The 11,101-nt window shown below is 51.3% G+C and overlaps 1 protein-coding gene across 2 annotated transcripts; it reads left to right on the forward strand.

Annotated features, from left to right (window-relative positions):
- The first annotated feature begins 6,800 nt into the window (after nucleotides 1–6,800).
- MEX3B (mex-3 RNA binding family member B) lies at nucleotides 6,801–10,438 on the forward strand. 2 transcript variants are annotated; one of them, XM_082290559.1, is made up of 3 exons: nucleotides 6,801–6,949; nucleotides 7,786–8,028; nucleotides 8,994–10,438. In XM_082290559.1, the coding sequence occupies exons 2-3, from the start codon at nucleotides 7,788–7,790 to the stop codon at nucleotides 10,409–10,411; spliced, it is 1,659 nt and encodes a 552-aa protein (XP_082146685.1). In that variant the 5' UTR covers nucleotides 6,801–6,949; nucleotides 7,786–7,787; the 3' UTR covers nucleotides 10,412–10,438. The 2 variants fall into 2 exon arrangements, with proteins under 2 accessions (XP_082146685.1, XP_082146684.1); XM_082290558.1 differs by lacking the exon at nucleotides 6,801–6,949 and having other exon boundaries at nucleotides 7,639–8,028.
- Nucleotides 10,439–11,101: the final 663 nt, after the last annotated feature.

The raw sequence follows: 11,101 nt of genomic DNA on the forward strand, positions 1-11,101 counted from the left end.
AACATCTTGTTTGCTTTGGCAGAGCAACCAAAATCTTGATGCTTTCCCACAATCTGCTCCAAGGATATAGGTTTTGCTGTGCTGTATCAGATTATTACCCTGGGAATTTGTGTGTCCTGCCTTTGCCAATGGACAGCTCTTGACGCTTCAGATAAAGATAAATGCCCTGACTCCCCACAGGGGAATTCCAAAGTCAGATGGTGTGTCTTCAAGTAAGGTTTACATGACTGCAGATTACTAGGGGAGGGTTTTTCTCTCTGGTACCAAATCATAAAGAATACATCTACTCAGGCAAAAAAAGGCCCAAGACAGCTCCCAGCGCAGGCTCACATACCTTACATATTATTTATATGTAGGTACATGTGTTGGTATGGGCCTTAGGCTGAGTTCACTCCAGAGGGAGAGTCAAGCCATAGTCATGTCTTAGCACAGGCCCAGGATTTTCTTCCTCCTGTCTGGCGTGTTTCTGTTTGGCAGCATAGCTGCACAGGAGCAAAGCATCCCGTGGCTGCTGCTGCCATTGGACCCTGAGTCTGAGAGGAGGTCATGCAGAGTCTCAAAAGATGAAGGCCCAAATTAAAGGGATAAAAAGCAAAGCCCTTCCCTTTATTCCTGCACCTCTAGAACTGGGGATTAAACCTTCTGGTGTTAATAAATTAGAAACTCAGAAAATTTTCTGTTCAAAAGCAAGCTGGAAATGACCTAGCACTTGGCCCCTGGTACCTTAATGCCCCTGGGCATTAAGGCTGTCAAATTTTTAGTCGTGAGTGACTTCTGCTTTTTTGGATGTCTTATATGAAAGTGGGATCAGACACTTTTTCCCTTGAATGCTTCTCTGAAGGAATACTTGTTAAAGGCGGGGTGGAAGGAGGGTGCAGGTAATTCTTTTTCTCCTCCTGACACATCCCCAAACACAGCCATATTTAGGCAGAGGTAATGGTGATGTTCTAGGTGCCCAACATTGTATTTTCATTGGTTTCTGTTGCTTCCTCCCTGTCAGTGTTGTCCACACTAAGGGCTCAGGGAGCACAGTAGTTTAAGCTGCAGTTTAATTCCCTGTAGATGGAGATTTGCTGTGACAGAAATGCCTGCTGGCCTGGCAGTCTCTCACATCTGCTGGAGGCAAAAGAGTATGTCAAACAATAACTCGGCCAGCAGATGTGATTCTGTAGGGACAGTGGTGTCTGTGGTACGAAAATTCCCTCCCAAAATACAGATCTGTGGGGACAGTAAGCGTCTGTGTCAGCGACAACTTTATAGCATCTGCTGGGACAGTAATGCCTGTGATACGTAAATGCATCTCTGCATCTGTTGGGTCAGTCAGAGAGAGATGTATTGTATATATCCAGTTTTACATGTGAAAATCTCCTTCTCTTTAGTTTGGGGGATTTGTGTGATTCCCCTTCCCACAGAGTTAATAAGTACCATTTTATGTAAGAAGAGCTAAAGGTATTTGTGAGTCTTTTGCTCGTAGGACAGACATTGCCACATTTCAGCTGCCAAGAAATACTGCTACATTTTCTCCTGCCATGGTATTAATCATTAATGGCTTTGTTCTCAATGAACAGCCTGAGTATCTTCAATGATGCTCTTGTGAGTGCTAATGCTTTGTGGTTGCAGTGAGAGCATCACATGAGAAAAGTGTTTGTTCAGAGAGGAGGAGACACACCACAAACACAGCATTCTGACCCAGACCAGATTTCAAATATTCCTAAGTACAGGTGTGCACAGATAAAGGTTTTTAATTTGGCCTTATCTCTAGGTTAAGCACTGGACCCAGGTTAGGAAGGATTGCACTGGGGACAGTCAATTTTCCAGCAGCAGCAACTCCATTCAGATGTCAGGGTATTTTGCTACAACAAAGGCTGATGTTGACATTTTTTCTTGGATAGAGACAGATGCAAGAGCTTCTGCCTCAAGGTTATCCATTATACCGTATATTAACTAGATGTTTTAACACGGGGCTTCCTGCAGAGACAGCAGTGAATGATGATTAATACTTATCAATTAAAATCTAATCTTTTCCCATGTGTATTTATATGCTGAACTTCAACCTACAAGGCAATTCTGTGACAGGAATTAGATATTCCTTTGTTGGAGAGCGCTGGAATTATGGTCAGGGATGTATTATTCACTCGTTTATTAGGAGTATTGTGTTTGTGCCTGGTTTTTGCCTAGGCATTGTATATAAACATAGTCTCTGTGAAAAGGAGTTTATAAACAATTACCATTAAAGGGACAATTATTTTCTTTTTCTTCATGTAGCAGCTCTGAGTAAGAGGTGAGGGATGGAGGAGAGAGGAAGCAAAGGTTGTACAAGTTTTATGACCATAATTATAATTAACTATTTGAGAGATTAAAATTATATTAAATTTTAATTATAATTTACTATTTCAGAGATTAAAACTGATTAAAAAGGACTCAGGGTTATGAGCTACCTCAGAGATCTATGAGTTATCTAGCTCAGTCTAAACATACAGATATAAATCTTTTTTTTTTTTTTTTTTTCCCCTCCTTTTTGATCCAGCCCCAGTTGGGCAGACAGTGCCCACAAGTGCGGTAGGTGCCTCGCAGCCTGGAGACGCCAGTGCTGCATCGCAGACGCAGAGCTGGCCCACGGGCCATGGTAACAAAGAGCTCCAATCCCGCAGCCGCGGAGCGGGGAGCGCTCCACTGAGAGGGAGAGGGAGAGGGAGAGGGAGAGGGAGAGGGAGAGGGAGAGGGAGAGGGAGAGGGAGAGGGAGAGGGAGAGGGAGAGGGGGAGGGAGAGGGAGAGGGAGAGGGGGAGAGCTGCTCGCGGGAGCAGACGGGAAGGATGAACTCCAAACACATCGTGTGATAGCAAAGAGAGGCAGAAGGGATTTTCATTTCGAACTCTGCTTGGCACAGTTGTTAAACGCCACTTAATTCAGATACACTGTGCGATAACCCTGGCTCACGAGCGAGAGCCAGGGCGGAACAATAACTGAAGGAGGCCACTCACAACCCTGGTGGAGAGTTCTAAAGTGGGCAGGTGATCTGGCTGGTTAGTTCTGATTTATTACAAAGGCATCTTTATGCTTTTTGAATTGCCTTCCATCACTCATGTTCAACAACACTGCATTCTCATAAGGCAGTTCATCCCCTCCACGCATGCACACGCTCGTCGCTCATGTCACACTACCAGCAAAGGCATATGAAGGAAGTGCAGTTATGTGATGCCTATTACAAAAATCTTTTTTGTTTTGTTGTACTGGAAACAAGTGCTTTAGTAAAGCTGCTAGGAACTGGCTCAGGTTTGTGGTACTGTATCAACATTTTCAGAGAGTGATGGTGACTGTTAAAGGTGCGAGACTTTTTCTGGTTTGCAGCAACATTGCTTTTCACAAGTTGTCCCAGAAGATCTTTGTTTTTAAAAAAATATTTTGCAAATGAATTCTGCAACAGGGAGAGGTGTGGAATTATGGGGATGAAAGTGCATGTGGAAACATCATCCTCCCGTTTTGTATTTTCTGATGTGACATTCCCTATCACAAGGGAAAGAGGCACTTCTGCAGCTTCCCTACCCCTGAGCCTCCTACCAGCTCAGAGAGGCATCACAAAGCCACTCACTACTCAATCTCCATTTTATTTCTTGTCGTTTATTAACACAACCATACTGTTTTGAGAGCTCTGCCCATCCCTTAATAAAAGCATCTGAAGTGGCTGGAACAACTGGTGAAAAAATGATAAACATTTTCAGCTGAAATTGGTCAGATTATGGATGAGTTGTTTATAAACACCCTGTCTAGAACTGTCAAGAGGTGGAGCTAACATCATTGAAAGATGATAAATTCTGACACAGTGCTCTGAGATTTCACTGCCACCGAATGTAGGTTAATATGGGATTCAATAGGAAATCTGGCTTGTGTATTGCTGCATATTACAGGAAACGAAGGAACTTGTCATTTGTCTGCAGATTGCTAATTGCAGTTTATTGCACATGCAAAAGGTTAATTTGGGTATGTTATCACAGTAATCACATGCACTGCCTCAGAATAAACTATACCCCTACACTTACTGATGATCTGGCCTGTGGAATTTGGGATGTTATTTTGTAATATTATGGCAAATAAGAATTTTGAGTAAATGCTGTAACAGTGGGCAGCAGTGTCCTTAGGAGTAAAAAACTAGAATAGAGCAGTTACAAGTCTCTGGTATGAAATACTTTCCCTTAATCTTTAATTTAATTATTCCCTGAGATGCACGTAATTTATTCTTTGTGATAACCGAAAACAGAAGACTCATCTATTCTAAATGAAAATTATATCCTATTCTTATTATTGTTAATGCTTTGTATTTAGAGGAGTATTTAAAGGCCTGAGATGAATTCATGACCTCTTCATGCTAGGTGCTGTATATATACACACAGTAAGCTCACTGCCCCAAAGACCTTACACTTTAATTAAATAAAGGTTGGAGGAAGGAAGTTTTATTACTTCTGTCACAAATGGGAAATGATAACAGAGAGAAACTAAAAGGACTGAGAATTACACTCCTCCTGCAATGAGTCCTGTATTTGCCTGTAATATATCCTCCCTTCCTGCTTTTGTTAAGTTGCTGTAAATTGCTAGGTAGGTGGTTGGTCTCTCCCCCAGAGATGGCGTTTAATTCTGTGCATGTTTCAAGGTTTTATGGAACGAAAGGCGTTCTGTAGATAGATAACACTTTAATTTAGACCTGATTAAGTTATTCTGAAGCAATACTTTTGTGGAGGGAGTAGATTTGTGTGAATCTGGTGCACGTTGCTTGCTGCTGTATGAACGTACCACTGCATAGCTGCTGTGCTCCCCGGGGGCTGCGCTGCTGGTGCATGGGGGTTTTAAGGTACATCAGTATAACTTTTTAATTGTTATTATTCCGTGTAGTTTGCTCTTAAATGCCTTCTAAAATACTAAAAAAAGTAATAGTCCTTGAGATGTTGGAGCATTCCACAGGATTCACGGGGCTCTTGGAACACCGGTGCATGCTCAGTCTCCCAGAAATGCATCTTGTTCTCCCCCTGCTCCCCAGAAGTATCGTGCTCATTCTGAAATGCATTTTAAACATTTTTAATTAGAGCTCCCAGCTTAACATTAAGAAATGAAGCCAGCTCTGCCTGGAATCTTGCTTTGGGATTATTTTTTCTATAGAGGAACATAAATCTGAAGATAACTTTTTTCCCTTTTTCTCCTTGTTCAGTAGAGTACAGTGATAAGTTTAAGCAGATTGGATAGGAAGGGGAAGGGAGAAAAAAATGGGTAAGTCAGGTAAGAAACGAAACAAAGAACAGGTAAAATCCAAGCACATCCCAACCGCTCTTCTCGTATCTTTGCATTTCAGTATTTATGACTCTCACTGTTGGACTCCAACGCCACTAATGCTCTACACCGTGTCTTTCCCTCATCTCATCTCTGTCCTGTCCTGCCCCTGTCTGGTAAATGGGTACAGTGATGCTCTGTCTCACAGATTTTAGACTCCTTGAATTAAAAAGATTGCAAAGAAGCAGACCTTTTTTTTAAATTATTATTTTATTTAATAACAAAGAGCATTATTTTGTTGTTATAAGCCTTACGGATCCTTGGGCACTTACAAGTAATCTCTTGTTTACCCTATGGAAATCACCACTGCTGCCTATGGAAATAAATTTGTAAAATAAGTAATCTTTTAAATATGAAACTTCAGTTTCCTTAGTTGATGGGACAAGCTCAGGGCTTAGGAAAGCACATCGCCAGTGTGTACCCTTGCTAGAAAACAATCCACTGGAGCTTTGTTATACAACATTCAAACATCCTGAGGAAGTGACAGTAATTTGCAATAAACACTGCGTGTAAACAATTACCTGTGACTTGTTACACTTGTTTGTACAGGCAGCTGGCTAAACAGATCTGGGTGCACTTGTAAACGTCTGTCCCTGTCACACCTGATACTGCAAAACAATTGCTTATTATATGATTACTCTGAAAAAGTCACCGTTTTGTACCTGACAGCTGGCAAGGACAGAGTATGGGTGCCTATAGACACACGGAGAAGAGCTGGAGAACTAAAATGTGATGGTGGTGTTTTTATGACAATGGTGAGGGCACTTTCACGTCTAATTCTGCCAGGAAGGGAGGTCTTTGTGATAGGGTACTTGACAAAAAAACTACTTTTGCTGGTTGAAGGGTCCTGGGCTGGCAGAGGTGAAAGAAAGTCATTTGGTCACACGAGGTCCAAGGAAGAGGCAGAGGTGATTTATTTTCTAGTGCTTTAGCAAGACGGGTGTAAGGTGCTGGTGCCGCTACGCTGGAGCAGCTGCGCGGGCGGCGTTCGCACCCTTCGGGCTCTTTATGAGCAGAAACGCGCCCGCTGCGGGGCCAGTCCCGCTGGGACCGAGGCGTCACCGAGCTCGGGTCACCGCCGTCACCCCGCGCCCGGGGCGCGCCGAGCCGGGCAGGGCGGGGCCGCGGCTCCCACCCGCTCGGACCCGCGCCCGCCGGGGCTGCAGCGCCCTGAGGGCGGGCCGCAGCACTGCTCCGCAGCAGGGCGGGCCGCAGCACGGCCCCGCCGCCCGGCCCGGGCTGCCCCGTCCGGCCCCCGCCCGGCCCGGCCGCGGCTCGGCGCGGGCGCACTGAGGGAAGGAGGGAGGGAGCGGGGAGGGAGGGGCGCGCAGGCGCGGGGCGCGCGCCGGGCGGGGCCGCGCGGGAGCCGGCGGGGGGTTCCGCGCGCCCGCGGCCGCCGCCCGCGGGGCCGGTGAAGGGGCGGCGGCGCTGCCGGCGCGGGGCCGGGGCCGGTGCGGGGGCGGTGCCGGGGGCTCTGCGGCGCTGCCGGCGAGCGGCGGCAGCGCTGCTGCTCCCGAGCCCGGCGGCGCACAAAGGGCACCCCCCCCCCCCCACCACCACCCCACCGCAAACCACCCCGCCCCCCGCCGCAAAAACCCACCCCAAGCGCAGCCCCCTCCGCCGGCGCTCAGGTGGGGCTGGCGGCGGGCGCTCGGGGGCGCGGGGTGGTGGGTGGGGGGGTGGTGGTGGTGGTGGTGATGGTGGTGGGGGGGGGGGAAATAGCGGCCGGCGGGCCGGGGCCCGGCATTGTTCGGCAGCCGACAACAAAGAGCGGGGCCGGGCCGGGCCGGGCCGGGGGGGCAGCGCCGGCCCCTCCGCGCCGTCCCGGCCAATCGCGGCGCGCGGCGGCGGCGCGCGGTGACAGCGAGCGGCGCTTACGCTGCGGCGCCCGGCGCGGCCCCCGCTCCCCGCCCCGCGCCCGCCCGCCTCTCCAGAGCCGTCTGGCTGCAGCAGAGCCTCAGACAGAGGAGGGGAGAGGAGGAAAAAAAAAACGCTGAGTGAGTGGAGTGGAGCCTGGGAGGGGCTCCTTAAAGAAACGCTGCCGCCGCTTGGCATTGTGGCCGGCGAGGAACTCGAGGGGGGGAAGCCATCGGAGCTCCTCTCGCTTATCCTCTTCCCACCCCCCCCCCCCACCCCACCCCCAGCCGACAAAAAAAAAAAAAAAAGGAAAAAAAAAAAAAGCCAACCGAAAAAAAGCTCGGGGGGGGAGTCGTGGGGGGGGTCCTGAGAACATCTTATAAACCGGATTGCACTGAGAGGAGGAAAAAAAAAAAGCAAAAAAGATACAAAATATACAAGCAAAAGGCAACAATTCCCCGGTCTCCAGCAGTCGCCCACCCTCCCTTCCCTTCTCTTCTGCTGGCCATCTGCCTTGGGTTCTCCTTTGTGTCTGATCTCTTACTACTGAGCCGAGCGCAGGCGGAGGGTGCACCACACACAGGGACTATGCCCAGCTCGCTTTTTGCAGACATGGAGAGGAACGGGAGCGGCGGCGGCGGCGGCGGCGGTGGTGGTGGTGGTGGCGGGGGAGAGACCCTGGATGACCAAAGAGCCCTTCAGATCGCCCTGGATCAGCTCTCCCTGCTGGGGCTGGACAACGACGAGACGGGCTCCATTTACGACAACGAGCCTCGGAAAAAGAGCGTGAACATGACTGAATGCGTCCCGGTGCCCAGCTCGGAACATGTCGCTGAGATAGTGGGGAGACAAGGTGGGTGCCTGCATGCGAGGGGGTGTGGGGGCGCGGGTCTCCCCTCCGCGCTGCCGGGCGGGCGGCTCAGATGCGACACTGGCCATTCCCAGGAACGCTGCAGCCGTGCGGTGGTGGCCAGTGCCGGCTTCCCCCAGACAAAGAAAGTGCAGCAGCAGACGTGATGTTTCCGAGGAGCGTTATGCATCAGTTTCGAGATGCACTTTCAGCTGCCGGGTTGGGGAAAAAAATCACGAAAATAATAAAAATCTGTCCTTTCCTCCGGCTGCAAAAGTTAAGATTTGCAAGAGGAAACGGGAGGAAAATGGGAGCCTCGGTACTTCCCCCCCCCCCCACCACCCCAGAGTTAGAAATCGTGGATTATTTTTAAGGAAGAGAAATGGAGTGGAGAAGTGGAACAATGGGATTGGAATAAAGCATCCGCAGTGGGGAATATGGCTCATTCGGTACAGCCTCTGCTCCTCACCTTAAGAACTGATTTTATTTTTCCAAAAGGAAAGTGCTGAGCAGGAATGTGGACTGGCGGGTGTGTTGATTTGTGAGGGCTGCTTGCATTTTATTTTATTTTTTTCTGGCGGTGCAGTTTTCCTGCACGCTCCTTTTTTTTTTTTTTTTTTTCCTCGCTCCTCTTTTTTTTTTTTCCCCCCCTGTGTTGCCGACCCTGTGAACTGCACGTTGGTAGTTTTGGGGCAGTTTGCATGGCAGATGTGTCGGTGGCCACTTGCGATGCCTTTGGGCGTGTGCCAGGGCTGTGGGCTGACATTACTTTACACCGTGACCGAGGCTCCCGGACGAGATGCCAGCGATCACCTGGGGCTGGGGGCAATGTGTTTCGGGTGGGTGTGTTTTTTTTTTTTTTCCCCTCCCTAGCTGCACCCAAACAATGGGTTGTAACCGGTTCTCCCCCACCACCTCCCCTTCCTCCTCCTCCCCTTCGCCCTCCATCTCCCGCATCTCGTTCCCAGGTTGTAAAATCAAAGCTCTGCGGGCAAAGACCAACACCTACATCAAGACCCCGGTTCGCGGGGAGGAGCCGCTCTTTGTTGTGACGGGCAGAAAGGAAGATGTGGCCATGGCCCGCAGGGAGATCATCTCTGCGGCCGAGCACTTCTCCATGATCCGAGCCTCGCGGAACAAGAACACAGCCCTGAACGGCACCGTTCCCGGCCCCCCGAACCTGCCCGGCCAAACCACCATCCAGGTGCGGGTGCCTTATCGCGTGGTGGGCTTGGTCGTGGGGCCCAAGGGGGCCACCATCAAGCGCATCCAGCAGCAGACGCACACGTACATCGTGACCCCGAGCCGGGATAAGGAGCCGGTCTTTGAGGTGACGGGCATGCCAGAGAACGTGGACCGGGCCCGGGAGGAGATCGAGGCGCACATCGCCATGCGCACCGGCGGCATCATCGAGCTGACGGACGAGAACGACTTCCACGCCAACGGCACGGACGTGGGCTTCGAGCTGAACGGCACGGGCAGCCTCTGGAGCAAGCCCACGCCGCCCAGCATCACACCCACCCCGGGCCGCAAGCCCTTCTGCAACTACCGCAACGACAGCTCCAGCTCGCTGGGCAGCGCCTCCACCGACTCCTACTTCGGGGGCGGCACCGGGGGGGGTGGCAGCGCCCGCCTGGCCGACTACAGCCCCCCGAGCCCGGCGCTGAGCTTCTCGCACAACGGCAACAACAACAACAACAGCGCCAACGGCTACGTGTACGGCGGGGGCGGCGGCGACGTCCTCTCCTCCCCGGACTGCTGCTCCGAGCTGCCCTTCGACTCGCCGCCCGGCTTCGACCTGGCGCCCGCCCCGCCGCCCGGGGCCGCCCTGCTCTGGCCGCAGTTCGAGCGCGGCCCGGCCGCGCCGCCCTCGCCCGCGCCCTCGCCCGCCGCCGCCGCCGCCTTCCCGGGCGCCGCGCCCGCCAATGCCAACCTGGCGCTGCTGGTGAGCGGCCCCCGGCGCGGCGCCGCCCCGCCCCCGGCGCGGCTCTCCCCGCCCCTGCACGGCAGCGCGGCCGGCACCGAGCACCCGCTGGCGCGGCGGGTGCGCAGCGACCCCGGCGGGCGGCTGCTGGCCGCCTCCTACCCGCTGTACGCCAACGGGCTGGGAGCCCACCTGCCCGGGCTGCCCTCCGACTCCTCCGCCTCCTCCTCCTCCTCCTCCTCCAGCTCGTCGTCCAGCTCCTCCTGCTCCTCCTCCGGCGTGCGGCGGAAGGGCAGCCGCGACTGCTCGGTGTGCTTCGAGAGCGAGGTGATCGCGGCGCTGGTGCCCTGCGGCCACAACCTCTTCTGCATGGAGTGCGCCAACCGCATCTGCGAGAAGACGGAGCCGCAGTGCCCCGTGTGCCACAGCGCCGTCACCCAGGCCATCCGCATCTTCTCCTGAGCGCCGGGGGCGGGGGGCCCGGGCCGGGCCGGGCACGAACGGGGGGGGCCGGCGGGGCCGGGGCTGCTGCCCGCCGAGGGGTGCGGGCTGCGGCCGAGGGAGGGCTGGGGGGTGGTGTGACAGCGGGTGCATGCTATAAATAATAACGGGCGACTCCATTCTAGTGCTAGGCTAGTTTTTACACTGTACTTTAATACGAAGCTTCCAAAACTCCCTTTTTTTTTATAAACAAACAAACAAACAAAAAAAAAACCAGAAAAAAAATTGAAAGTAGAAGATGCTTATGATGATGACAATGGTGTGTGGACTGTTAGTAAAACGTGCTGGTAGTTCTAGGATGCTTATTACAAAATAATTAAATCTATGGGTGGATACTTTTCTGAATGTTCTTGAAAGGGCAAGAAGTTCCTGTGAAAAACCATGATACTGCAGCTTTATCAGACTTTAAAAAAAAAAAAGAAAAAAAAAACCAACAAAACTGTAACATATCTCTTATATATATTAAAAACGTTTAAAGGTTTTAAAGATAAATTGCATTAATACAGATTGAAGTATTTTATTCTTTTTTGACTTGAAAAATTATATTTCATATTGCAAAGATGTTTACAAGTATTTTAATTTAAGTTCAGTGAACTTTTTGTAGCTGGGTTAAATCTTTTTTATTTTAGTATGGCCTTATGGCAAAGAACA

This window comes from Coloeus monedula (genome assembly GCF_965178545.1).
Source record: "Coloeus monedula genome assembly, chromosome: 14".
Classification (NCBI taxonomy): Eukaryota; Metazoa; Chordata; class Aves; order Passeriformes; family Corvidae; genus Coloeus; species Coloeus monedula.

Excerpts from the sequence above, each read along its gene's own strand:
- MEX3B (XM_082290558.1), top strand. The coding sequence starts at position 7,764 with ATGCCCAGCTCGCTTTTTGCAGACATGGAGAGGAACGGGAGCGGCGGC. Across the intron at positions 8,029-8,993 it reads TGAGATAGTGGGGAGACAAG|GTTGTAAAATCAAAGCTCTG; the intron begins GTGGGTGCCTGC and ends TCTCGTTCCCAG.